Below are 26,994 nucleotides of genomic sequence, written 5' to 3'. Positions count from 1 at the left end.
GTTGTTATATCTGAAAGACATTAAAGTCAACTTACTGTGGAAAACACACACACAAAGAACAAATTGGTTGGGACTTTCACAATAATGGAAAATGTTTAATAAACTTAGAATGGTGGGCTCATTAAACTATAGTGTTATTTACAGCCATAATTCATCAACCACAAACACAAGAATGTGTCTGCATGGCATGCTACAACAGAAGCTTTATTCAGTTCATTCAGAAAACGGTGGCAAAATAAATCTCAGTTGCAAATTCACAGATACAAGCCTCAAAGTATAAAGTTGTATGTAACAAAAAAAAATACAGGTAATATTTATAACAATAACTTACAGATACAAACTAATGATAAACTACAATTTCACAAAGGATTGTAAACATTTTGCACAGTTGTCAGTCCTTTCTTTTAGGCAAAGTGCTCTTTTGATGACAAATAAATTAACAGATACACACTAGAGTGAACTATTTCCAGACAATACAAAAAAAAAAAAGGTTTGATTTGTTTTCTTCTTGTAAACATAAGTTTTACCAAAAAAAAAAAAGAAAAGAAAAAACAATGAAAGTGTCTTGCAGGCCAACTGTAGATACATACCTGGGCAGCAAAGTGATGTTGGAAATGCTTTGGGTGTTAAATAAAAAATTAACATTAATCTTTTCAATGGTATTTTATACATAATAAATGACAAGTTTATATCCTTAATCATTTCTATCCCTGAAAAAAGAAACTAGGTATGACTTATTGGCAGTTGTGTCATTGAATGGGGTAACAAGGGCTGGAGTCCAAGAGTTGTTGGCGAATGAGCTACAAAATAGAAAGAAATTTGTGGATCAGTTTTGTAGGGGGAATAAAACTGATTTAAAAACAAACAAAAACAATCCAAATCAATGTGCTTTCATTACTCATTGTAGCCAAGGGCACCAAGCCACACTCATTCCACTAACCCCAGCAGAAGCATTAACTTATTCAGCATGGTGAGTATATTATTAAGTGAGAATCTAGGAATGGTTCACCCCCAAATCTTTATTTGGAGCCACAACCTTTTGCCACTTTAATGTCCTCCATCCATACCCCATTCACTGCACTTTACCCAGCAGCTAGAGAGACACATGAGCTTGTCTGCAGAGATGTCTCTAGCTTTCATGTGAAGGTGTCTGTGTACAGGATGACCCCCCAAACTCTCATTAATGAATGTTTAACTGCCTCTTCCCTAAATATACATCAGAACACACTTGACTCAGGCAACACAACAGTCTTTCATGTGAACACACCCAATTTTAATGCGAGTGCAAGTAAATGATTACAATGATACAGGCTCTGATTTTTTTATTTAGCCGAAACTTAAAATGAAGATTCCACTCTCAGCAAGAGCTATGTTGTTTTAAACACAACCTCCCTCTGAAAGCAACTGGGAAAGCTAGATTAATTTTTTTAAAATGTGTCTGAAGGCTTATGAAAGAGACCAAGGCAGTCAAGTCCCAGAAGAGGAGAGGAATAAAATGAGGCTACTTTTCCGCCCAAGTTAGTGACAATTTTAAAATAAATGTCTGAAAGGCTGAGAAGTTTAGCAGAGTATTCAGGAATTAGACTTAGGCTGGGTGGTGGAAAACAAATATGAAAGATCAGGGACCACTGAAGAGAAGCCCTCCTTAAAAACAGCAGAAACAAAACAAAACACAGGCTTTGTTTGGGATCTCAACAGGCTAAATCCAAGTTGTGGTGACCCAGAAATACACCACCCCTCCTGAGGACTGAAGCTTGATTGGATTAAGTTGATCTTCCCCTAGCCTAACTCCCTGCCAAAGGCAAAACTAAATCCTCTCTGGTGGAAGATATTAGCTAGAGCCTCAAGTTATTTCTAGTTTTTCATACCCAACATCTGAAGTTCAATAAAAAAAATTGCAAGGCAAATAAGACAACATAGCTTGGCTGAAAACAAAGAGGAAAAAACAAAAACAATAGAACAGACCCACAAAAATCCAGATATTGGAGTTATCAGACATGTACATTTTTTTATAACTATAAATTAATATAACAATACTTCTGGTAAGGAACAAAATGAGAAGATAGATTATTTCAGCATAGAAGTGGAAATTGGATAAAAGAATGAAATGGAAATTCTAAAACTGAAGTTACAGTAACTAAAATTAAGAATGCAATGGATGAGTTTTACATCATATGAGAGATAGAGAGTGAATTAGTGGACTGGAAGATAGGTTAGAAGGAAATATCTAGACTGAAGCCTGGAAGGTCAAAAAGTCTGGAAAATAAAAAAAAATTTTTCATAAGGGCAGAAACAATATTTTAGGAGACAACAGCTGAGACTTTTTCATAATGAAAGGCCTCAGACTCCATATTCGAGAAGCATATCTAGTCATGTTATAATAAAAGTGAAAACCAAACACACAGAGAAACGCTGAGGAAAAAAGACATTTACTTTCAAAGAAGTGAGAATAAGACCAACAGCTGACTTCAGCAATAAGTGGTACCAGGTTAATTATCCATATTCTAAACAACAGAAACAATGGACACCAGAAAACAATGTTATCATATCATCAAACTGCTGAAATAAGGCAGCTATCAGCCTAGATTTCCATATGCAGAGGAAATATCAGTTACAACTTCATCAAAACAAATACTTATGAATAAACCTAACAAAAGATGTACTAGATTATTAAACAGTAAAGGTAAAGAGAGCATTTGAAGATGACCTAAATAAACGGACAGGCTAAGTTCATGATGTGAAAGACAATATAACCAAGATGGTTGTTTCCTACAATGGACTGTATCAAAATCTCCATTGTTTTCCTTTTTTGGGGGTAGAAATTGATAAGCTAGGAAAATTTGTGGAAATGCAAAGGGTCAAGAACATGGAACACAAACTTGAATAACAATGAATTAGGAAGACTTGTGCTACTGGATATCAAGAATTATAGGTCTAGCACAATTAAAGCAATTTGGTATGAATATAAAAATAAATACACCAGTAGAACTGACACATATATTACATGGACCCTTGATTTATATCAACGTGGTGCTATGAAGCAGCTGGGAAATTAGTTATTTTCATCAATATTACAATAAGCTTTGCTCCCTATCTCACACCACATACAAAATTCAATTCCAGATGAACTGTAAATCTAAATGTCAAAGACGAAGTTTCTAGAAGATAATGTTGGAGGCGTACCATCATTATCGTTGGGTAAGAACAAGTTCTTGAACCGGTCACAAAAGGAGCAAGCACTCCCCATGAAGGAAAAAAAATGACGAAATGAGCTACATTAAAATTAGGAACTGGTGCTCAACAGAGCATACCCTTAACAGAGTAGAAAAAGGCAAGCCACTGAACAGGAAGAGGTATTTGCAACACATATCACCATCAAAAACCACCACATCTTTGTATGCAGAATATGGCAGGAACGAAAGCAAATCCAGAAGAAAAAAGACAAGCCGATAGATCAACAGGCAAAGGATATACACAGGCTCTTCACAGAAAAAGAAATACAGATGCCCAATGGAAAAAATGCTCAATCTCATCAGTGACTGAGGGAAGAGCAAATTAAAATACAGAGATAGCACTAGACAACCGCCAAACGGGCTAACATGAAGAAGTCAGACCATACCAAGGATCAGCGAGGGTGTGGAGCACCTTGAACTCTCTCATGCGCTACTGGCCCAAATACAAACTGCTTCAGCCACTATGGGAAACTGTTAGGCAGAATCAACTAAATTTGAATATATGTGTAGCTTACGACCCTATGTTCCATCCCCAGGTACATACCAAATACAAGTGTGAATTAACGTGCACCAAGAGGCATGTGCAATAGGTCCACAGCAGCATATTCAGAAAAGCCCAAAGTGGAAACAGGACAAACGTCTACCAACCATAGAGCGGATGAACTGTGGTATGTTCCTACCGTAGAATCACACGTAACAATGAAACCAAACAAATCACTGGTTCTTGCAACAATACAGATAAATCTCATAAACAGCAGAGTTGAAAGAAGTGCGACACACAAGAATACATTCTGTATGGTTCGATTTATATAAAGCTCATGAAAGGGCAAAACGAAAACATGATGTTAGAAGTCAAGGCAATGCTGCTTTGGAGGAAAAGCATATGATCGGGAGGGGACATAAGAGAGGCTTTGGGGGTATTAATTATGTCCCACTACGTCGTCTGGGTAGTATTTACATGGATATGCCCATTTTATGAATTTATCAGGTTGTGTAGTTACTATGCGTGTGCTTTTCTACAAGTATGTTTCATTTCAATAAAAAAGTTTCTTTAACAAAACTAAGTAAACTCCAATCTAAAAATCTGAGTATGAATACTTTCTCTGACCATAGGAAAATAAATTATTTAAATATTTATCAGGTGAAAAAACCAAACAAAAAATTCTTCCCTAAGAAGAAATCAAGCACTAAGAGCCATTATCCATATTGGCATTTTAGCTGTAGGGTGAGTGTTAAACTTATCCCTTAAAATACAGTCACAGGAATAAGAATGTTGGCGTAGTTGTGTCCCCTCTGTGCCCGCCGCCCCCCACAATATTTTTCAACCATGACTGAGGTAATATTTCAAAATGTGAATGTCATCAGTAATCTAATATTAGAAGTTGTCAGCTAGTGACTGAGAGACAGCTGTCAAATGTTCGGATACCTACCATCCATGTAACTATGCAGCGCGGTTAGCATTGTCCCATCTTGGGGCACGTAGGCGGAATAAGCCATTTCTTCCAGCATGGGAGGGGACAGCCTGGAGGGCGGGACCGATGTGACCGGGGCAGAGGAGGAGTGGTTGGGACTGACGTGCTTCTTGTGGCGCGCTCTGCAGTTCTGAAACCACACCTGGGGGAGAGAAGCAATGTAGTTATGTCGTATATCAGTTTCTGACGAAGTCACAACTCAGGTTAGAAAGGGATGCCACCTCAGCGACTCTCCCATACGAGCACAGTACAAATCTAAAGGCGTTCTTGAAAAGTTCCGTAGACGGAAGAGGAACGTTTTTGCACAGATATCAATGGTCATTTTCTTCATTCAGATGACAACTATTGGAAGATTGACTTAAGAGCCAATTCTATACTAAATCAGCATCTTCCAAAATAAAAAGGCTCAAGAATTCCAGAAAAAGTTTCCTGGGTTTTACTACTGGCATTTGGGACAAAAAGAAAAACAGAAAAAGCCTTTTAATCAGAACTTCAAAATATATATATATGTAGATATACTACTAAATGTATTCTTAGACACCTGCTGAACTTATTTCAAATTTTGTTTTCAAATGGCTAAAATCCCTACTTAGAACTTAAAGCTTTCTACAGCCCTTTGATTCAGTTATTCCAGGCACATTTTAACGTGCTGGCTTCAATTTTTCCTAGTGAATAGATAGGCTATTTTCTTAGAAGCATGTTAAGGCCAGACTTAAAATAAGGAAAAAACTAAGAATACTTAAGTAGAATAAAATACAAACATATCCACTGGTGAAACAGTTCACAAAATGTAAAAAGCTGCCCTGTCAGTGTAGCTCAGCAGTTGAGCATCAACCTAGGATTCAGGAGATCCCTGTTTGATTCCCGGTCAGGGCACATGCCCGGGTTGCGGGCTCCATCCCCAGCTGGGCGCGTGCAGGAGGCAGCCGATCAGTGACTCTCCCATCATTGATGTTTCTCTCTCTTTCTTCCTCTCTCTGAAATCAATGATATATATATATGTATGTATGTATGTATGTATGTATGTATTTAAAGAAAAAAATGTAAAGAGCTAACCACCCTCTTGCCCACTCTTTCCTAGAAATAAAGGAAGCAAGTTCAGGGCAAGCAGGGTTTTCTATCCAGATCAGGTAAGGTTAGACTGCCCAGAATGCTTCCAGCAATAAACCTACCTGTGTCTGAACTCCCTGTCATTAGCTAAAACTTTACTACAGAGTGTTACTCTATTAAAATATTATAGCATTTATGTGCCATAGCACCAAACAATTCTGTCATTAGGGGAAAGAAAAGTGGAAGAGTGAGAACTTTAAGGAACCTAAGAAAATCTGGGGTCTGGGGCAAAGGCCAGAGGAAGGTCGAGGCATACATTCCTGCCCAGGGCTGGCAAAGGGAATGGAGGCTAAGCAATGCTGAAAAGAAGGAGGGAGGCTACAAAAAGATTTATATGAAAAAGTTGGCCTGATTTCTAAGACACCCTGCCTTGGGACTCAAAGATAGAAGGCTGGCAAAGTATAAACTCAAAGATTAAAACTAAAAAAATAAACATTAATATGTAATGGGGTATGCACCCCTGAGCAGGTGGCTGAGAGGGAGCACCTGAGGAATATTTCAGGAACAAGGCTTAGATGTGTGTCAAAGAAAAGGAGTGGGAAGTCACAGCCTTCCCCCCATCTTCTGGAGTGTTAGTCAGTCTCTTAGATACCTATAGAGACCATACCCAAAGTCTCTAGTCACAGTTCTCTCCTCAGGCTCCTTAACAATAAGTGCCACTTCTGTCACCCACACAGCCAAGAAGACTCACACATCCTCCCGCCTGTAAACAGGAGCTGCTTCCACCTGCCTTTTCCTGAACAGTACCCAGAAGACTTTCACCCAGAGCACTACGTGTAAGCTAATACACACGGTATTGGGGTTCCCAGAGTTTCTTCAAAGTATCTTACGTCTCCAATGATTAAATTTTGGATGAAACCTTCTCAGATGTTTAAAAAAGATGTCCCAGACTTTGGAAAGAAATATGAAGAAGGCATGACAAACAGCAGAATAACCACCATAATGCTTATTCAAATAGCTCCTCAGAGAGATCTACAGGTAATCAGCAGAGAGAGTTTTGTGAACACGACACTTTGTAATTCGCACACCAAAATATAGCTGAGGATAGCAGACTTCAGAAAATAACTTCTGACATGGGGGCTACCCAGCTTCAGAATTCGAATACAAGTTCTTCTGATTCTCCTCACTGACTTAAAATTTCCTCCTTCTGCTGTGCAAACCCCTAACAAGAGTTAACATTTCTTCTGAGGTATTGCTTTACTTTTGTTGTTGTTGTTGTTCTGTATTGTAAACTACATAAGCCAGAAGCAGGCCCTGCAGACATTCTACAAAAGACTAATGCATAAAAGGAATCTCTTGGAAAGTCCAAAAAGCCAAATATAAAAATTTAGTGTGTGAAAAATATTGAATTTTAAATTATTGGGAAAGCATGGCATAATACTGAATTAAGAAAGTTGGGTAATAATTTGGGGGGAAAATAGAAAAATCCCTACCTTACATGCAATCAAAATTCAATTCCAGATAAAGAATAGGTGTAAATAATTGGAACAATAATGTTTAAGGAAACAAAAGCCAATATTGATATACTCTCTCAGTGGGAAGACATAAAAAAGGCCAAAGCTATGAGAAAAAAAAATATTGAGAGGTTTGAATATATAAAAATATAAAAAGTTCTATGTGAGGGAAAAATAAAAATAGAATTGATGATTGGGGTGGTAAACACACAATACAATGCACAGATGATGTATTGTAGAATTGTACACCAAAAATCTATATGATTTTATTAACCTATATCACCCCAATAAATTTAACTTAAAAAAGAAAATTGATGAAATGTGAAAGTTTAACATGATAAATAGAAATCAGTAAAAGTAAGATGGAGAGAAAAGAAACAACCCAATAGAAAAGTGGGCTAAAAAACAACTTTTAAATTACAAAATAAACAAACATATTAAAGTTCACTGATAATGAATGAAATACAAATAAAAACAATGAGATTTTCTGATGATCAAATTGGAAAAGATGTTAAAGAAGGACAGTAATCAGGATTCTTATGGTTGGGGAAGAGTAACTTTCGTAAGTAGCTCCTGGCAGAAAAAAATTGGTATGAACTTCCTGGAAGGTGATTTTTGTGCTACCAGGTAAAGGCCCTAAAAATGTTTTATCTTTTGACTCAACAATCCCATTTCCATACATTTATTCTATTAAAACTACTGAACAATTGTGCAAAGTACGTATACAATGTTGTTCACTCAAGCATTTATATGATAACAAAAAATTGGAAATAAACTAAATAAACTATTCTATGCTCAATATATGCAGCAACAAAAATGATGTAGCTATTGATATGAAAAGGTATTCCCAGTATAGTAACTGAAAGAAATAGCACTGCTTTGTCATTTATCTATAAGGTACGCAACTCATAATTCACCTATGTGAAAGGGTATGTGAACAGTGACTACATCTGTGTGAAAGGGTATGTGAACGGTGACTATATCTAGAGAGTTAAAAATAAAATCATCCATCTTTATTCTACGATTTTAACACAATGACAGTCTGCTCTGTTACTAATGTCTCTATAAGTAGACTTTAACTGGTAAAGGTGAGACTATCTCTGTGTATCAGACCACTGTTTCTATCGAATCTTTGCATATAACCTAGTTGCATATTAGAATCAAGGTCTAATAATTAAAACTCAAACTTTTCTAAAGTGTGTCCCATGCTAGGAAGTAGGCTGGGCAAACAGATCATGATTACTATTTGAGATCACAGCAATTAATTCTTCAAAAATAATACAAAGGACTATATATTTAAATTGTACACACACTTATGTGTATGTATGCTAGTACTCCTTCCTTTGCTACCTTATCAAAAATATTTAAATTCAACCCTCACATAGTAAAAGCCACCATCCAACAATATACTCTCTAAGTTCTAGTGTATGGAATCAAGTTAGTTTGCTTATAATACTAGTGACTGAAATACCTGGAAATTACACGAGGGATGTCTTTCTGATGTCCTTACTTCTTCAAATAATTAGAAAAGGTATCAGAAAACCCTCCATTTTCCCTTGCTTCCGACTTCAAAATAATCTAAAACATAGTAGTCACGAGTCTGACAGCTGCTGCAGAACATACAGTGTCTGCTTAGAAGGAACCCAGAGCCCATTGTGTCTGAATGACCTCGAGGGAGGAAGCGTCGCTTCCAGGCCCAGGAAACTCACTGCTCCAGTGGTAGCCCATGCCGTTTGGGTAGGCTGTCCTACTGAGAAAGTTCTACATCGAGTGAAATCTACCTTTCCTGCATTTCCTTGCAGAGACCTGATTCTGCCTACATTGTATCTTTAAACGTTTTGAACTTTGAATGTTATTTAAAATTATTTGCCATTTCCCTGATCTTGTATAAGAACTTGACACAGTTGACCACCTCCATCTTGAGCCCACCACACCCACCCCTTTGGCCTCCAATGATGCTTCTACCCCAGACTCATTCATTCGTTCTGGTTGTTTCTATGTTTCACTCAAACAGGACCTCTTACCTTGCTCTCTCCCTAAAATCCATTCGTCACTTTTTAGTCTATAATCTCTTTCCAAAGGATCTTTACCCAACTTCATAGCATTAGATCTTTTTTCTTGAGTTCTGCACATCCTTGAAAATACATGTCTACATGCCCAATGGCTCCATCATTGCAGAATTAGCAGAGCGACAAAGGAATTCATCTCCCTCTGAACTACCAAACCAGCTTTCTTTTGACCTGAATATTCCTGTTAATAGCACCATTCCCATGAATATTTTGACTTGAAATTTTAGAATCGTTTTTTGACTTCTCTCTGCTTTCCAATGAGTGTCTGGTTCTTTTCTTGTGTCTCTAATATCTAGCACCTGCCATCAGAGGACAGGCAATAAAACATTTCTCAGTAAAATCTAGGCCACTACACCAGTTAGGTTTCCTTTCAAAAAATTACTACTTTCCTGTATCCCAGCTAATCTATCTCTATCTAGCCTCTCATAACTCTAATTCATCCCATGTACTGTCACCAACCTTTTCTTCCTAAAATCACACATCTTGGCTTTCTCCTGTGCAGGAAAGAACGCACAATAACAGGCCTCTCCAAGCTCAGCTCCAACAATTTCGTCCCCCACAACTTGCAAACAGAAATCTTACATTCTGATAAACTTGCTCTAACTCACCCTTCCCTAGCTTTGTTCACATCACTCCCTCTACCTGGAGCTTTAACAAAGGTCATCACCAGCCCCTTCACATATACACACTTGCTTACATACACAATCATAGGAAAGTAGAAAAATCACTGACCTCAGAACCAGATCTAGCTCGGAACCAAAGTTGTCTTATTTTTAGCCTGAGGATCTTAGGGTTGCAATGAGCACTGAATTATGTAACTTGTACAAGGAGTCATTTAACAAATGGTAGCCCAGCCCAAGCAGGCTAATTATCAGGTTTCAAACAAAATGATTTAGAGTATGAAGTGACCTAAAACAAGAAGCTAATGCTTTGGCAAGTCTTCACAAAACAACACGCTCATCAAGACCTACAATAGAAACTTTAGTATCTCTTGAGTAATGTTTAAAACAATCACCTGTATCACACGTCTGCTCAAGCCTGTCCTTTCTGCCAGTTTCTGGAGGGTCTGTGCATCTGGGTTGTTGTCCTGAGCAAATTGTGCCTGCATAACCTGTTGTTTAAAAAGACATAAGAAGTAGCTAAAAACAATCATAATCAATCTTCCACATTTTGATGACGGGAGAGAAGACATGCATAAGAAAATGGGATACTTACAGTTTTTCACTTGAAAATAAGGAAGTATGAATAAATGAAACGAATGCACACTTTGTAAATTTACGCACAAGTTGCTATGTTAAGATCTTTAAAATATCAATTTCAAAGTAAAAATTTGTCTCTCAACTATGCTGCTAAAAATAAGCTCACTTTTTCTTTCCTTCCATTCTTACAACCCACAAATAAAATACATAAATAGTGTTGTCTAGTTAGTCTTTTTTCCATTCTGTTACAAAGCGTTGGCATTAGAGCCCTGGCCAGATGGCTCGGTTGGTTGGCGTGTTACCCAGTCCACCAAAACGCTGCAGGTTCAATTCCCGTCAGGGCACTTACCTAGGTTGCGGGTTTGATCTTGAGTCAGGGAGCAAATGGGAGGCAACTGACTGATGTTTCTCTCACATTGATGCTTCTGTCTCTCTCTCCCTCCCTTCCTCTCTCTCTAAAATCAATAAACATATCCTCAAGTGAGGATTAAAAAAAAAAGCGTTAGCATTAGAAAACTTAAAAATACAAAAATCATATCACAATCTCCAAACTCTCCTGAGCTAAACAGGTTCAAGGCCCCTACTGCAATTTTTATTAGTCTGCAAATAGTACACAGCACAACAAATACATTCCACTTCATTGTAACCACTCCATCACTAATTGTTTTGAGCACTTGCTCTATGCAAAGGAATATCTGGGGTCTTAAAAGGGACACCATCAGCTCACTGAATAAGAATTTCCTGGGATCTAAACATCTACGTATTGAAAAAGGCCCCAGGTGATTCTGAGGTGAACCTCTGGACTGGAACCACCGCGCTAAGTGCTGAGAGATAGCGGCGCCCAAGAAAACCGTCCCTGCTCTCAACTTCCCAGGACAGAGATGCAGACATGCCAATAACTACCAACAATACCTGGCTAAGAGAGGGGTGTGGAAAGCATTTAAAATCTTGCTTCCTGAAGTATGTCATCACAGTTTGGCCCAAATAAAATCTTATAAAAGTGGGGGGGGGGGGATGGGGGAGGCGTGGAGAGGGAGGGAGTACCAGAGTAAAAGCTAAGGGCTTTTGGATCCTTTCAGAAAAGGTTAACCATGGGAAGCAAGTGGGATATGCGTATTTTATTAGTTAAAAGTTGATCAATTGAGGGAAGTATTATAAAACAAAGTGTTATAAAGAAGAGAGGGAGTCTGGCATCCAACATGACTAGGCTTGTCCATGGGCGTGGGACAGGGGTGGGGTGACCAACCTAGCTGAAGACCTAAGCTCTGCTGGCCTGGACACTGTCTGCAGCAGGCAGTGTGAATTACCTTCTCCACTGTGACCCTCATATAATATTCACTGTCTTTGGCCACCGCCCTTCTCACAGGACAGCCCTTGGCAAGCCCAGCTCTCCCTCACAGGAGGTGAGATTTCAGGGGTCAAAGGGACTGTCATTCTCCACATCCCCCTTCCTGTCCATAGTGCTCGTGCTTAAGAGTTTGTGACAGGATGGACCTCGACAATGGGAGGAAAATCTGAACACGGTGTGGTGAAAAAGAGCAGTGCTGTTCTGGGAAACCCTATGAGGTTTACAAATGATATAATTTTACGTTAAGTTCTCTCCGATTAGTGACTCTTCTAGAATAAGGTACCCCTGGCTTCCTATCCAACTCTGTCCACATACTCACTGGAAACAGCACATGTATTTTTGCTTTAAAAATGGGTAGAATCAGACTGAAAGTTTATAGTCTCACTCAGTTCACTTCATTCTTCCTTTTCTATCTCAAATGTGTTATTTCATATGCAAATACAGTTGTGTTTATAGGAGGCTGGACGTGTAAATCATGAAGAGCAAATTAATTGTCTTTGTTTTTTAATTTTGAAGGAGAAAAGCATTTGCTTTCAGAATTGATCGTTTATAGAACAGAAACAGCATGCTTTTCACAAATTTGTTTCAAATTCACAAGTTTAATAATGGAACCAAATTACATGAAATAAAGCAATTTCTCATCAAGGAACAAGGCAAAACTTAAATCAACACTGACGGTTTAGGACTGGATTATGCTAACGAAAAAGGGAGTTGTACTTATCACTGTTTGGTCTCAGGGAAAAAAACCACACAGACCTTTTCATTTTGACTTAGTTTTATTATTTTCCAGTCACTAATGATGCCAAAACCCACCCTACCCCTTTTCTGAGCTTTTCTTAACATGGTCAAGGAGTAAGCCTGTAGAGACACTGATTTTAAAGCCAGAAATTCTACCAGAAATGTCAGGATTCTGCACAGTAGCAGCTGACCAACTCGATCTCAAAGTAGATTCAAGTAGGTACTAACCTTAACACATTTAACATTAATCATCACTGGGCAAGTGCACCCAACTGCAATAAGCAAACCATGATATTGGCTGACACCTCTTAAATATCGTTTCTACAAATAAGACAATATTTGAGATATTTATGTCAACACAAAACAGTATTTTATTTTGTAAAGGTGAAACAAATTTTTCTTCTTTTAAGTTTCTAAAGAACTTTGGAAAATTATCGTGCTTATTCCTCCCATTTTAACCCTACTCTGTTTAAAGTAGGCACTTCATGAGTAGTCTTGACCTTCTGATCACCTATCATACTTTATTATTTTACTGAAAGGCAGGACGATTTGACGATGAGGGTACATCGCCTGACTTATTAGAGGTTCTGGCAAAATATAATAATTCAAGTTTTTAAAAAATCTACAGCCATCCCAGATTCCTAAATTATAAAGAACCACTTGAGGACAAGGATTGTGTCTCGTTTGTTTCAGTCATCCCTGACATAGATAAACACTAATAAATATTGAATAAATGAGAACTTGCTTTGAAAGCATATCATTTCTGCTTTCATTTTTCAAAACTTATGATTCTGATACAAATTTTTTTTTAAACCATGGATTCACAGCACTTTTTTTTTTAAAAAAGTACTCACAAAGGATATGTTTATTGAATTTTTTTACAGGGAGGAAGGCAGGGAAAGAGAGAGAGAAACATCGATCTTTTGCCTCTTGTATGCACCCTGACCAGGGATTGAACCTGCAACCTAGGTATGTGTCCTGACCAGGATTCAAAACCGTAACCTTCCTGGTGTACAGGACAATGCTCCAACCAACTGAGCCACCTGGGCAGGGCCACAGCACATTTTCATATAATAATGCATGGTTAGTTTATGCACATTTGCAATTAAAACTCTAAGGCTATCTAGAAGATTCAGAATCTTACTCTTTTGTTCTAGCTGCTGCTGCTATTAAGTGGAGTTTTGTTAGGCACAGACTCAGGTCTCCTTGGAGGCCAAGCAAAATGAAAAGACCAGAGGTTTGGGAGCAGGGTCCAAATCTCTTCTCTGCCATTCCCTTGGCAATCTGCCCTGAGGAAAGTTCCTGCACCTCTTGAATGAGGCTACCTACATCAAGAATTGTTGTAAGAGTTAAGGGAGATAACGTAGAGAAAATGTCCTTTATAGGACTTGTCACAAAATCCTCCACAAATATTATTCCCTTTTTATTTAATTAGTATTTATATTCCTATGAGATTGTCTATATACCCAAAGTGGTTTCAAATCATCACAATTATAATCTTCATAATAAATTTTTATATCACAATAGAGTTATCAGCTTTATAATTAAAACTATAGCCAGCCCTTATGGGAACGGCCGACTTTAAAAACAGAATATAGCTTCAGTAGAGATTCTATTTTCTTGCACACCTTTATTTATTCTTGCATGCCTCTATTTATTCTTGCACACCTTTTAGCTACTAGGTATTCGGCTGCCAAGACTCCCACAGGTACTCATGTCTCCTAATTTAGGGCTTTTGGGGATCTTCATTGCAACCCAATGAGGTATCCGGAAAGGCAAGGTTCAAACATATTTCTTTCGTTTGTCTTATCTTTCATTTATTCATTATTGACCATGTATTCTATGCCTAAGTTAAGAAATCCAAAACAACCATTTGAAAATTTTCCAGCATGGCATTAGGTTGCTTTCTAATACCATTAAGTTGCCTGGGAATATTTGTGTTACATAAGGTTTCTGTCTTAATCATTTTCAAAATAAAAATCCTCTTCTTGAAACACATGCATTCATCTTAAAGACAGGCAAGTCTTAAAACATCATATGTAATTTTTCAAAAATTACTTTCACTTATTTGTTAACCTTGTATAAATGTCCTTTAAAGTCTGAGCTAAGATGAATACAATGTATAAAGCACCCAGCAGTACATAGTAGGTGCTCAGTAAATGTTACTTTACCTTAACATGAAAGACTTCAGTCACATTAATGTTATAGAAAATACGATTTTTTTATCTCAAAAAAAATGCCAGAAAGAATCATTATATGTGTAGACTTAAATATAAAGCAGGAGTAATTATTTAATAGTTTCCTTGACAATTTACATAAATCAAACCTATGACAATCATATTTAGGGCAACTAAGCTGAAAATAATCCCTCCCTTTTCTGGGGACATAATCAGTCTACTCAGAAAATGTATAATCTTGTCCATGAAAAGACTCATTGTGATTTGTTAAAAAGACTAACACATTAGTGTCCCATAGACCCACACACATATTGTATGACTCTTTCTGTTGAGTCCCAAAATATTTTGTTTTCTATTGCAATTATATGTAGTAATATAAATGCCTGGGTTAAACTGGTTTTATCAGGAAGTCAGGACAGACCAACATTTTGCTTCCACTTTGATGTCAATGCCACCAGACACCAGGAAAACAAAGCTTGAATGGCTGGTTCGTACATATTATAACCCTGGGAACACTGATAAGTATGTTAGGGCAGAAAGTATATTTCATACATTCACCAAGCTTTTTTTTTTTTTTTTCCACACAAAACATAAGCTAACCTTTTTTAAAACATAAACATGATTTTAGACAGCATAAAAGTTTTTTTTTGGTAAGGAGGGGCTTCAAAAATCATAAATTCATTGTCATGTCTACCTGGAGCTGATCTGCTGTAAAGCTGGTCCGAGCCCTTTTTGCTGGTTTTGGATGATTAACATCTTGCTCTGTGAGGAGGGCACCTTCCACACTAATCCCATTGCCTACATTTAAGAAACACACAGCACACGTTGGTAGTTGGTAATTCAGATGGGTCCACCAGTCATGCAATAATAGGTTTCTTGCATCTCTTGGCTTGGAGTGAAACTGTATACATCTCCTAGGTTGCCAAACCCTTTGAGTTAATTTTTTAAACACACTAGAAATATACTGTAAAAACAATATTCCATTTGTACGGTTGAATATTTAGTCACAAATGCAAAAAGTTAGAAGTACACATCTAAAGCTCATTCTTAGGATGGCAAAGACAGGGAAAAAGACTAGTTACAGAAAGCAAAACAGAATCCTAACCTCAAGGCTGTTGACTGAGAATATGGACAATGCTAATACACATGGCACGGCTTTCCCTGCAAATAAACAGATGGAGACCACCACTAACAGTAAAGTGCTTAATAAGTTTTACCACAATTACACTGCACAAAATAAAGCACTAAAATGATCTGAAGGAAAAATTGCTTTTATTCCTGTATGCACTGTTCCAAAAGACTCAAAAGTATTTTAAGTATATATTTACCATTTTCCACTTCTCTTTTTAAATTATCCAGCATGCAGTCATAATGCACTCTGCACAGGACTTTCTCTTCCACCAAAGCAAACTCCTCTCCCGTGGAAAGTTGCCTTTTGCAAGAAAAGCAGGCAAAGCACGCCAAGTGATAGACATTGCCCTTGGCCCTCCGGACCCAGTCAGTAGAATGGATGTGCCTCCCACAACGAGAGCAGCGAGTTCCATACCTTCTACATAAATAGAAGGGTAGGAGGTGAAGATTTTAATGCTTGGTGAGATATTCATCAGTTTGAGATTAAACTAATGCATTATATTACTCATTGGATTAAGCTAAGTATTTAAATCTTTTGAAAATAAAACAGGAATCGATTATTTTTCTAAAAGCCAGTATGGTAAGCAATCAAGATGAAATATGGTCATAATTCAAACCTATTTGTAAAACAAAAACTTCTCATTGTTACTTTAAAGGAAGACCTGATTTTTTCTTTTAAAAAAAAAAAGAAATATAAAGTTTCAATCTCTCTTGTAACAAATATCAGTGCATTTTAAATTACAACACACACACTCCAGATTGAACCTAAAAGTGCAAATGCATACACCACTGATAAAGATATAAATAATGACTTCTTAAAACCAACTTGAGGCAATCAGAAAATGCTTTAAATACCTTTTTTAAAAAAATTATATTATCAAAGAATGAGGAGAACAGAAATTGTTCACCCTGGGAAGAATTAAAGGAAGAAAAACTCATACATAATTTTCTTTAGTGAATAAATTATTGCACTGCTAACCATAGGAAGATGGGAAATATCACCTAAAACTTTCAGAGACGCATCTGACCATTAAATGCAGGTTAATCTTAACAAAATGCCAGATGTAAATATTTCTCTTTTCTCTCGGTCCAAGTGACTGGATACTCCTTTCACGTCTCCTTTCGCCATCGTAGCCATGGCTTGGCACACCCACATCCAGTTAGGTAAGTACATATGTCTGTATCTAGTCATTAATACAGAGTGTCCCCAAAACTGTATGCACACTTTAACAGCTGATAGCTCAGTTTTGAAAATGAAATGTATTTTAATAAACACTGCCTTTACAATTATTCAAAGTGTGTGTATACATTTTGAGGGGGACACCCTACATATCTTTAGAGGTATCACCATTCTTTAAAAATTAATCTGAAAAATAAAATCCTAAAAATACATTTCAGAATATAATAAAATATGAACTATAAAAAACATCCTGACGAACTAGACCTTCACTAAGCCTCTGAAACCAACTCTTTCAAAAGTCTTTAGATTATCATAAAAAATTAAGATTAGCATATCCTAAGTGAAAGATGAGGCAAATTCTTACTATTTTTTTGAGGAAATGGAAAGTATATCTGATGAGAAATATAAATTTTGGGTAATTATAAAATTCTGTGACTTTATAAAATAAAAGACTCTGGATTTCATAAAGTGCTTTAAACTACCTAGCAATTTATTCAAATCAATCACTCAACTCTCTGAAATCGGTTTTTGAAATTGGGTATAAACAACATAATTAGTATTATAAACTTCATTATGTAGTATTAACTTCCCAATTTCCACAGTGAGCATTCTCATTGTGAAAATTGTGGAAATGCAAATAAAGAGAAAATCTGGTAAATTTCTAAATCCATGATTTCAATTTCTAGACATCTATCCATTAAGGATTGAATTATATCCTAGAAGAAACTGTCCACTTAAATAATTACAAGGAGATCACATAGAGAAAGTGTTACATTTAATAGCTTTGGTAAATATAATCTCACAAAATCAAGGTCAAAGAAGAGACAAAAGAAACAGGATTTTTAGGCAGAATAATTAGATTTGGTGTATTTCTGATACTGGCATAGTCAATTCTGATTAATTTGGTTTCTCACAATCTCCGAACTGTTGGCATTTTATTGGTGTATAGCTAGGGATCATTCTATAGTAAACAGGTAAAAGCTTACACAAAACCTAGATTCCCCCCCATAATTATTTCATCTTACCACTCCCCCAAACAAGGGGCTTTCTCACAATATGTCATCTTATATTTCATACTTTATACCTATGCACAGCAAAGAAGTTTCCCTGTTTTTAATACCTAAAACTTTCATTTGCCAAAGTGGGAATAATTATTTAAAATTAGTTTTTGTATTCTGAATTCCTAAAACATATAAACATAATTATTTTGTTTTAATACAAATTATACCTCAAAATATAAAGCATTTTCATTCTGACATATATAAGAAAAACTGGCCTTCCATAAATAAAACTGGACAAGAAAGCCTACTTACAAAATTCTCTTTGTGTAATAATTTCTTGGAATATCTACTTACTAAAAAAAATTTCACAGTGTACCTGAAATAATCAAGTTTGCAGAAAATGTCTTTGTCTTTAATATAACAGCTGGTGTGCCTTCCTAAGGAGGTTCTGCAGACACTGCAGGAGAGACACCGAACATGCCAGCACAGGTCATTCACCTGTGAAGGAAAAAGGGGCAAGATGACAACTCATTCTAATACTTAAGAGGATACTCATTGGTTTGGGGTATTAGGCAATTTAAAAAGCTGGTCCCTTAATATTTTAATATACACTCAGAATGTTTCCATCTAAAAGGTATCATTTACACAAATATGTGTGTAGATATATTCTCTTAGATCCAACCAAAAAAATCACAACAATATATTCTATATTTTGTCTTTAAAAATGTTTTATTCCTTTGATGACTTCAGGGGGTGGGTGGGTGGGTGGGTGTGGGTGGGTGGGTGGGTGTGTGTGTGTGTAATGAAACTTCTATGAACACAGGGAAAATTCTTGGATACTTTAAAGTCCTACATACCGGCTTAATTTTTCTTTTACCAAATGCTTCCCAGCATGAAACATGTTAGCTAAACAAGTCAAACCACACACCTTCTCAATCTACTTTTTGGCCAAATTATTATACATTGTGCACTGGTTAAAATGAGAGAGACAGACAGTGAAAAAGAAGTTTTTTAAGATAAATACTTACCCTTGTAAAGAAGTCAGGCAATCCATTTTGCTTACAAAACAGAAATGTTAAGGTAGATTTAAATGTTGATATGGCAGAAGCCCTGGCTCCCTTTTAACATTAAATAATAGAATCAAGGAGTAAAGTATTGCTAACCCTACTTAATGATCTGGCCACTGAAGAAAAAATAAATCTAAATATAAGTGGTTCTGAAAAGGCACCCAAGCATTGTTTGCCATTTATACTTCAAGAAATGAGGCATAAAATGGAGATTTAATCAATCACACCACTTTATATTTTCTAAGTAGGAACATGAAATATTATCAGCTCAGGGAACAAATCATAAGTATCCTCACCTCAAACTGGTGCCGTCACACTATAAGGACAACTTCAGCCTTCAAGAATAAACACGTGTATTGGATTGAACTTGCCTTAATCCAGTCTCCTAAAGTTTGCTCTTGTTAAATGGACACAAGAACTAGGTTTATGCTTAAGTTTCATGTAAAAGAACAGCAGTGATGCAAAAACAAAAGTTACACCCTACAAGTGGATCTAATATCTAAAACAGGAATTAGGTAACTTGGAAAAATGGGAAATTTGAAATATACCTTTTACTACACTATTTCATGATAAAGATTACATGTCCAAAGGTTCTATCAGATTAGCATTGCTGTTCATGAAATGTAAAAGGTACTTCGAAGCTGGAAAAAAAAAAAAGTTTCACTGGCTTCTAACTATAGTATGTACCTCTTTCCAAAGCATTAATGCGAGTACCATTTTGGTAAAATTTTAAGTTTTAAGTTTTGTTATAAAAGCTGTATGTTCACTGTATAAGAAAATACAGAAAACAGCAAAGAAGTAATAAAAAAATATATATATTAACAATGGTGAATGCTGTCCTGGAAATAAAGATATCTTTCCCTTCTATTTTTTCCTAATATGAGCCCAATTAAATTAAAGATGAGAAATATGGGCTTCCTTTTGTATTCCACTGTTTAAGGCCTCCTTCTGCATTTCAATCTTACCCAACTCCTCCCTCTTTTCTTTTAAAGGAAAGGTAGAGTCAGGCTTCAGGGCCGAGTTATGAACACTCTCTAACTCTCTAAAGCCAGACCGAATGCCTGCTTTTCCATCTTTTCTCAAAGTTTACTTTAAACAACAACAACAACCAACATCTCTTTCACCCCCCCCCCCCCCATGGAGGAAAGTAAGGTGAAGAGAGAAAATTCTGAAGAATATAGACCTTTCCTGATGGCTGATTTTGATCCCATTTGTATGTGTATATGTAAGATCAAGCCCGGAAACACACTCAAACAACAGGGCACTGAAGTGTTAGATGGGACAGTCGATGCATTTACCTCCTCTTGTACTTTTTAAAAGTTCTAACTCCACTTTACTTGCCTCATGATACAGTGCTTTTCTATCTTAAATAATTTACACCCTCAAATACTCTATGTCCAACAATTATTATTATTTTACCAGTGACGTGAATTCAAGCATATCTGGATAAATGGGGGGGGGGGTGTCTCAAAATGAGGAAGAGGGTGAGAATTCAGAGCTTCTATATAATCATACAAATATTAAACTTGTTAGAGCCAATACACTAATATGTACAAGGAGGCAGAATAGGACCGTACGCAGAAGACTTCATTGGGAGGACTCCAGTCCCATTCCAGAGGAAAGGTTAGGTAACTTAGGTGCTTCACGTAATCCAGATAGATGACACATAAACATATTTTTCACATATAGAAGGTGAACACTAGAAACTACTTTATTTCAGAGGGCATGTTAAGAGTCACTTAATAATAGGCTTTTTCTTTATCTTCTCTGCTATGAAGGGTTAAAGCCTTTACAGGTCCCTTTAGAAACATTCTTAAACATTTATGCTAATGACTGAGAGGGCTCTTTGAAAATAAGCTGCTTTTGATCCAAAAGACGATTTTGAAAAATCCAAAAAGGACCAGGTCTAGAAACATTGGAAGGAGGAATCTTAAGAACGTGGATTTAAAAAGAAAGCCATGCTCATTTGTCAGCTTTAAGAATTAGCCACCGATAAAAATTAACTGAGTCACTTTTTTTAATGTTTCTACCAGAACTTCTTTTGGTGCTTTACCTGGGTTGTATCCACAGGGTATCATTTCTACTTGACAGGTGACGCTGCTTTCATTGAGGCAGAAATGTAAAGAACCCCTCTAACTTGCTTTTGGAACACATACTCCCCATAATTAATTTTCTTTCTTAAAGCTGGGGGTGGCAGGTTTGTGGAGAGGGAATAGAAAGTGAACTGGTTTGCTACTAATTCAGTGTAGGAGAGATCATTAGTTTAAATGGTGGTTTTAAAGAGCGATTGAAGTTGAAAACCCATAGCATTAGGATTAAGACACATGGGACCCTGATCCTGCAGGCAATGACACGAGTAGCCGAGGCCTGCCAGAATTTATACTCCAAAACTCCCCCACAACACCTTAAGAGAAGTGAAACAAATTAAGGCAGACAGTCTACTCTCCAACCACCATTTGAAGCACTTCATCTCAGGCTTCTTTCTTTTTTCCCTAACTGTACATCTATTTACATCCCCCCCCCCCCCCAAAAAAAAACACCCCACCACAATGGAGATAACATTTTTAAAAAGTATTGGGGGGCCTTTAGGCATTAAATCTTAATGACAGGAGCGAGGTATGAAACGGTTTGTATTTAAATGCTCCTAGGAACTTTTACTTTGGAAAAGCCTCGGGTAACAGTAAACAGAAGACGATGTAGTAAAAACCAAAAATCTGTCCAGAAAAGAGCCTTTCGGGCGCTTTATCGTGGTTCTCACCCAAGGAGACGCCCACTCAAGGGGGAATCCGGCGACATGCGCTGACCTGGAGCTCTCAGCAGCAGGCTGGGTGGGTGCCCGGGGTGAGGGACCCCAAGGCCCGGGGCCCAGGGACCACAGCGGGCAGGCGGCCTTCGTGGGTGCAGGGGCTTCTCCACTCGCGCCCCCCACAGGTCGGGGCTGCCTCGGGCACAGCCCCGCGGCGCCCGAGCTTCTGAACCGAGACGCGTCACGCACGAGCGTCTCGCGGCACCTCGGGGGGTTCTCGGGCTTCTCCCCACGCGCTTGCCCGCGGCACGAACTGCCCGCGGCCGGGCTGCGCGGCGGCGGGAGCCCTCGGCCTCCAGCGGGCACGCGAGGGGAGCGGGGACCCCGAGCTTCCCTCCTGTCCCGGCCCCGGCGCGCTCCCCGCCGCCTCGCGCCGCGCCCTACCTTGAGCAGGTACTTGTCCACGATCTCCAGGCCGCAGCTGCTGCACACACACTTGCCGGGGGGACAGGCGGAGCCCGAGGCCATGGACCGGGGCGAGGACGACGGCGACAGCGGGGCCGAGGAGGAGCACGAGTCGTCGTCTCCCGCTCCCTCGGGGCTCACCTGCGGGAAGCCGCGAGGCGCGGGCTCGGGCGGTTCCAGGCCCCTCCGCCCCTCCTCTCATTCCACGGATCCCCGGGGGCTCCCCCGCCGCCTCGCCCCTCCTTTCTCCAGCAGCCCCCCCCCCCCCGTTCCCGCCCAGTTCCTGAGGTCTCACTTCTCCCTCACCCCGAGTCCGGAGTCCAAGCTCCAGCCACCACCCTCTGGGGCTGCGACCCCTGACCTCGAGGACCCGGGGCGCCCGACGGCCCTGCCCAGCGCGCCGCGCCGGCTCGGCGGTGCACCCCGCCCCTCCGCAGGCCCCCCCCATCCACCCGCTCCCCGAGGGCCGGGGGGGCCCGGGAAGGAGCGCGGGACGGCGGCCAGCCTCGCCAGCACCTGTGCCCCCCACTCACCAGTCCCTCTTCCCCGGCGCTCTTCCGAGTCCTCCCGGCCGCCAGGGCTGCGGTCCGCCCGCACTCGTCCGACATGAGCCCCTGGCGCTGCGGGGCGGCAGCGGGAGAAACAGACGGGAAGCTGAGAGCCCGCACCCGCGGCGCGGAGCCTCGGTGCGGGCGCGCGCGGGGCGGGCTAATGAAGGCCCAGCGTGCCGGCCGCGCGGGCAGCCGTCAGGGCTCCGGCCCCCGCGCGTGGCCACCGGCGGCCCGAGCGCCCAGGGCTCGCGGGGCGCTCTGGGGGCCCGGCTCCCGGCTCCCGGCTCTCACCGGAGCTCGCCGGTTCCCCGCCCCCCCGCCGAGGGCAACGCGTTAATAACAATCATCCCCGCACAAAGCGTTTTCCCTCCAGCCGTCAATCACCGCGGCGCTGGGAGCACCGGCTAAATGGGGCGCGGAGGAGAGGCCGGTGGGAGCGGAGAGCAGGGGCCGAGGAGGGGACGGGGGAAGAAACTTGATTTCTTTAATAACCTCAATTAAAAGAGCAAGACATATTTTTTTTGAAGGGGGCTTTTTGAATTGGATAGCCCGAAAGGTGAAGAGGTTTAATAGGATACTTGAAAGCTAATTACGGCGGGATTTAAGAAGCCTGGTGCTCGTTCCGATGACAATTTGAATGAAAATGCTTCAGATTAAACCGAGCCAGCAGCTCTTTCGTAAACTTGCAGCAATTAGAGCCGCGAGTGATTTACACTCGTTTCTTTAAGGTGTAAATTGCCACTTATTGCTCAGTAAGTCAACATTTGAGCTACTAAAGGATTATTTTTAACCAGCGCAAAAAGCGTATCGAATAATGGAAAATATCCAGCTGAATTTAATTTGTGTCATTTAAAAAAAAAACACTCACCCAACCTCGGTCAAAATGTTTTAAAGCAACAACGCTCATGACTCAAGTGTTTCCAAGCCTTTGCTGGATTTTTTGTTCTTAAACGAAAACGCAGCCTTTCTGGGCGTTTTCTGCCTTTTACGGAAACTCCCGCGTGCCGCCGGGTGCGGTGGTGGAGGGCGAGCTCCGGACACCCGCACCCCTGCTTTTCTGACTCTTCGCGTCCCTCTGACAGCACCAGGCGAGATGCAGTCCCGCCCGCGTCCCCCGGCCCTTTGCGGGGACCCGCGGGAGCGCTCCCCGCGCGGGACGCACGCAGCCGCCCCGGGGCCGCGTCCTCGCCGACACAAAGGGAGTTTCGGCAGAAAAGCCCTGCGTCTGCCGGGTGCTCCCGCCCGCGTCGCCGCGGAGAGGAGTCGGCCGCGCCGGCGCGGGTCCCGCTGAGGCGCCCTCACAGGCTCCCGTTGATTTTCAAACTTAAAACTAAGCACCCACGGGTCCCGCCTCCAGAGCGAGGCGAGAGCTTGTCGGTTCCCCCCGTTTCCTCTACACACAGTGTGACTCGCGTACGCTGAGGTTTGCTTCTTTTGGAAGTTTAAGTAAAATAGCGCTCCTGGCCGCCCGCGGGTCCCCTAGGCCTTTCGGAAGCCGGGCGTCTTTCTGTTTTCGCTGTGGGCTCGCCCGCGAGGATCGCCCCGCAGCCGGAGGCGCGCCTCGGGGCCCGCGAGCGTCCGCGGGCGGCCGGGCGCAAGGGGCTGCGCCTCTGCGGGGTCCCACCCGACAGCCTCTCGGCCCTCCCGTTTCTCTCTCCCCGACCGCCACGATCACCTCGGCAAAGAGAAAAAAAAACCCGACTCACATGTACCCGAGAGCGCCTTAGGCTCCAGGCTTCGTCTCCCAAATTACAGCCTCCAAATCCATGCCTCAGGTTAAGTGAGCTTGTGGGGAGGGGAGGCAATGATTACTGACTAACGCTACTACGTAACCAAAAAAAAAAAAAAAAAAAAAAAAAATTGCCAGGTCTGAAGATGAGGCGGTTACAGGTAATTTCTGAACCTCGTTTAGGAGCCCAAACAGCTCGCGTTTCAAGAAAACGGCGATTCAGCGTGTCTGGCCCGGCGTCGGCTCGCTCACCTTCTCAGGGGGAACTGCCAGCTCCGGCACGTCTTTTTCTTCCAGTTTACACACAAACATCTGATCGCTTTTCCAATACATGGCACTGCTAGGGCTGCTTATCTCATACCAACTCCAGAGGGTCAGAGGCTGTCCGTGTCTGCAGATCTCCCCCCTCCCCCGCCCCAATGCACTAATAAAAGCTGACACCGGGAAGAGTAACAATGTTACAAGTAAGTGCTCGTCCAAAGAGGCCGCTGTGGCCGTGACCGTTCTCCGGTGCACTCTTCTTAAGATTTCCCCCCAACTTCGCTGAGGTCTGTCCCTCCAGGAAAAGAAAAGGGGGGAAAAGTTTGTTTTCCAGAGGGTGGAACCTTACATAAAGGGAGGGAAGGGGGTGTGTGTGGGGAAAGTCTTTTCCTGGAGGAATAGCCTCACCTCCTTCAGGAAAACCCGCCTTCTCTACATGTTAAGATCTTTATCAGGACAAGCCAACTTAGTCCAGATTTCGTATTAAAGAAAAAAAAAAAAACCACCAACACTGGGAATGGCCCGGTTAACTTTTGACTTAAAAAAAAAAAAAAAAAATCTGCTCTCTGCATTTGCCGCGGCTTTTTAATTCTCGCTTCCCAACCAAAACCTAAACAAAGATTCGGGTTACATCTCTTTCTCCAGCAAGCCGAAGGGGAAGCAGGTCTGGGTGACTTGGAGGTTGTAGTCATTCTCCTGAAATGCGCAGCTCGCGGGTCTGGCGGAGGAACGCCGCCGCTCCCGGCAGCCTGGGGCTGGCTGATCTAGCGGCAGGCGCTCCCTCCGCGAAAAGTTTTCTCATTGAGATAAAGAAGGCACATCTGAGCAGCACAAAAGCCTATGAGTTGCGACTAGATTTGAAATCAAGGCGACAAGAAAGGCAAAAGTATGTTGCTCATGGTATTGCTCTTCATCTCGTCCTAGACAAAATTTAAGCCCGTAAAGCCGCCAGGTTCTGCCTCAATTTTTGGCTGCGGGTTTGCAGAGGGAGGGGGTGGTGTTCAGAATACCTTAATTTTGATTAGGATTGGAGGGTGTGTTTGTTTAAACAGCTACTTTATAGTATACATTGTACTGTATTACTTAGCATATGAAGGGGAATTTGGTAAGAAACTTTTTAACAATATATTTTCTTATTTCCAATGTTTTCTTTATAAGAAACAAACAAACCAAAAAAGCAAACTTCTGAGCCATAAGTAATATACGGATAACTGGAGTCTGTTTCCTAAAAGCCTTTAACAAAGTCACTGATGCTGCTTCAAGCAGACGGATATATATGCACATATAATCTTATCTCCTTGCCTTGTCTGTCTAGAAGAGAAGGAAGTGCCCTCTCTCTTCCAGGCCAGTCGGCAGCAGGCTAGAGGAGGGGCCCTGAGCAGGGAGATGCAGGCTTTCCCCTGATGAAGTGAGCCGATCTAACAGTCTGGGACCCAGCAAAGAGGCAAACCTACTTTTCCCTCAATTACATTTTTCTCCCATGAAAACGAGGGTCCCTAGAGCATTTTCCTATCGCCATTGTTTTCTTCTACACTCAGCTCTCTGGCGTTAAGACTAGCCACCCCACTGCAGCTCCTCCCAGGAAAATCTTGCTGAAATTCACCCTGTAGGGTGAAGGGAACGCGATGCCCTCTTACAGAATTGAAGGCTTGGGATGGACCGACTTCTCGAAAGGCTAACCTGCACGTGGAGAACAGTGAGACTTGCAAAAATCAGGATTTTGGGGGAAAAATTCACATAATGCATTTTCCATAAAATAGCATCGGTCTCCAGATGACTCTTCCGAATGGAGAGACAGTTGTGCAGAACGTTGGCTCTGTCAGGCCGTGTATGTCGAGCAGGACTGAAAGTGGAATTAAAAATAAAGACCCAGTTCGGAGACATAGTTGCCGTTTCTATTGGTTAGGGTCTGCAAAACTGTATCTGGGGTACTGTTTGGCTACTTTCGGAAAGAATTAATCGCGCGGGTCATTTGGAGATCCGGAGAGCGCTAGAGCTGTTTTGGGGAGTGGGGCGGGGGCGCGGGCGTTTATGCGGTCTTTCCACCCACCCTCGCCTAATCA

General features: G+C 40.7%; 1 protein-coding gene across 1 annotated transcript; it reads right to left on the bottom strand.

The window, feature by feature from the left end:
* Positions 1-179: 179 nt before the first annotated feature.
* Positions 180-25,033, bottom strand: LHX8 (LIM homeobox 8). Its single transcript, XM_087820524.1, has 9 exons — positions 24,923-25,033; positions 22,924-23,010; positions 22,370-22,531; positions 18,489-18,610; positions 16,129-16,349; positions 15,495-15,598; positions 10,354-10,449; positions 4,664-4,847; positions 180-800 (listed from the first exon to the last, which is right to left on the bottom strand). Exons 1-9 carry the CDS (start codon positions 25,001-25,003, stop codon positions 724-726), a joined length of 1,134 nt encoding a protein of 377 aa, XP_087676650.1. The 5' UTR covers positions 25,004-25,033; the 3' UTR covers positions 180-723.
* Positions 25,034-26,994: the final 1,961 nt, after the last annotated feature.

The sequence above is a fragment of the Miniopterus natalensis genome, chromosome 9 (assembly GCF_054644295.1).
Source record: "Miniopterus natalensis isolate mMinNat1 chromosome 9, mMinNat1.hap1, whole genome shotgun sequence".
Taxonomy (NCBI): Eukaryota; Metazoa; Chordata; class Mammalia; order Chiroptera; family Miniopteridae; genus Miniopterus; species Miniopterus natalensis.
The sequence above is the reverse complement of the archived record's forward strand: the minus strand, read 5'-3'. Positions and strand labels throughout refer to the sequence as shown.

Bases quoted from the DNA above. Each gene is read 5' to 3' on its own strand.
- LHX8 (XM_087820524.1), bottom strand. From the start codon at position 25,003: ATGTATTGGAAAAGCGATCAGATGTTTGTGTGTAAACTGGAAGAAAAA. The intron at 22,532-22,923 runs GTGAGTGGGGGG...GGCTTCCCGCAG, and splicing joins GCGCCGGGGAAGAGGGACTG to GTGAGCCCCGAGGGAGCGGG. The intron at 10,450-15,494 runs GTAGACATGACA...TTTAAACAACAG, and splicing joins TTACAGCAGATCAGCTCCAG to GTTATGCAGGCACAATTTGC.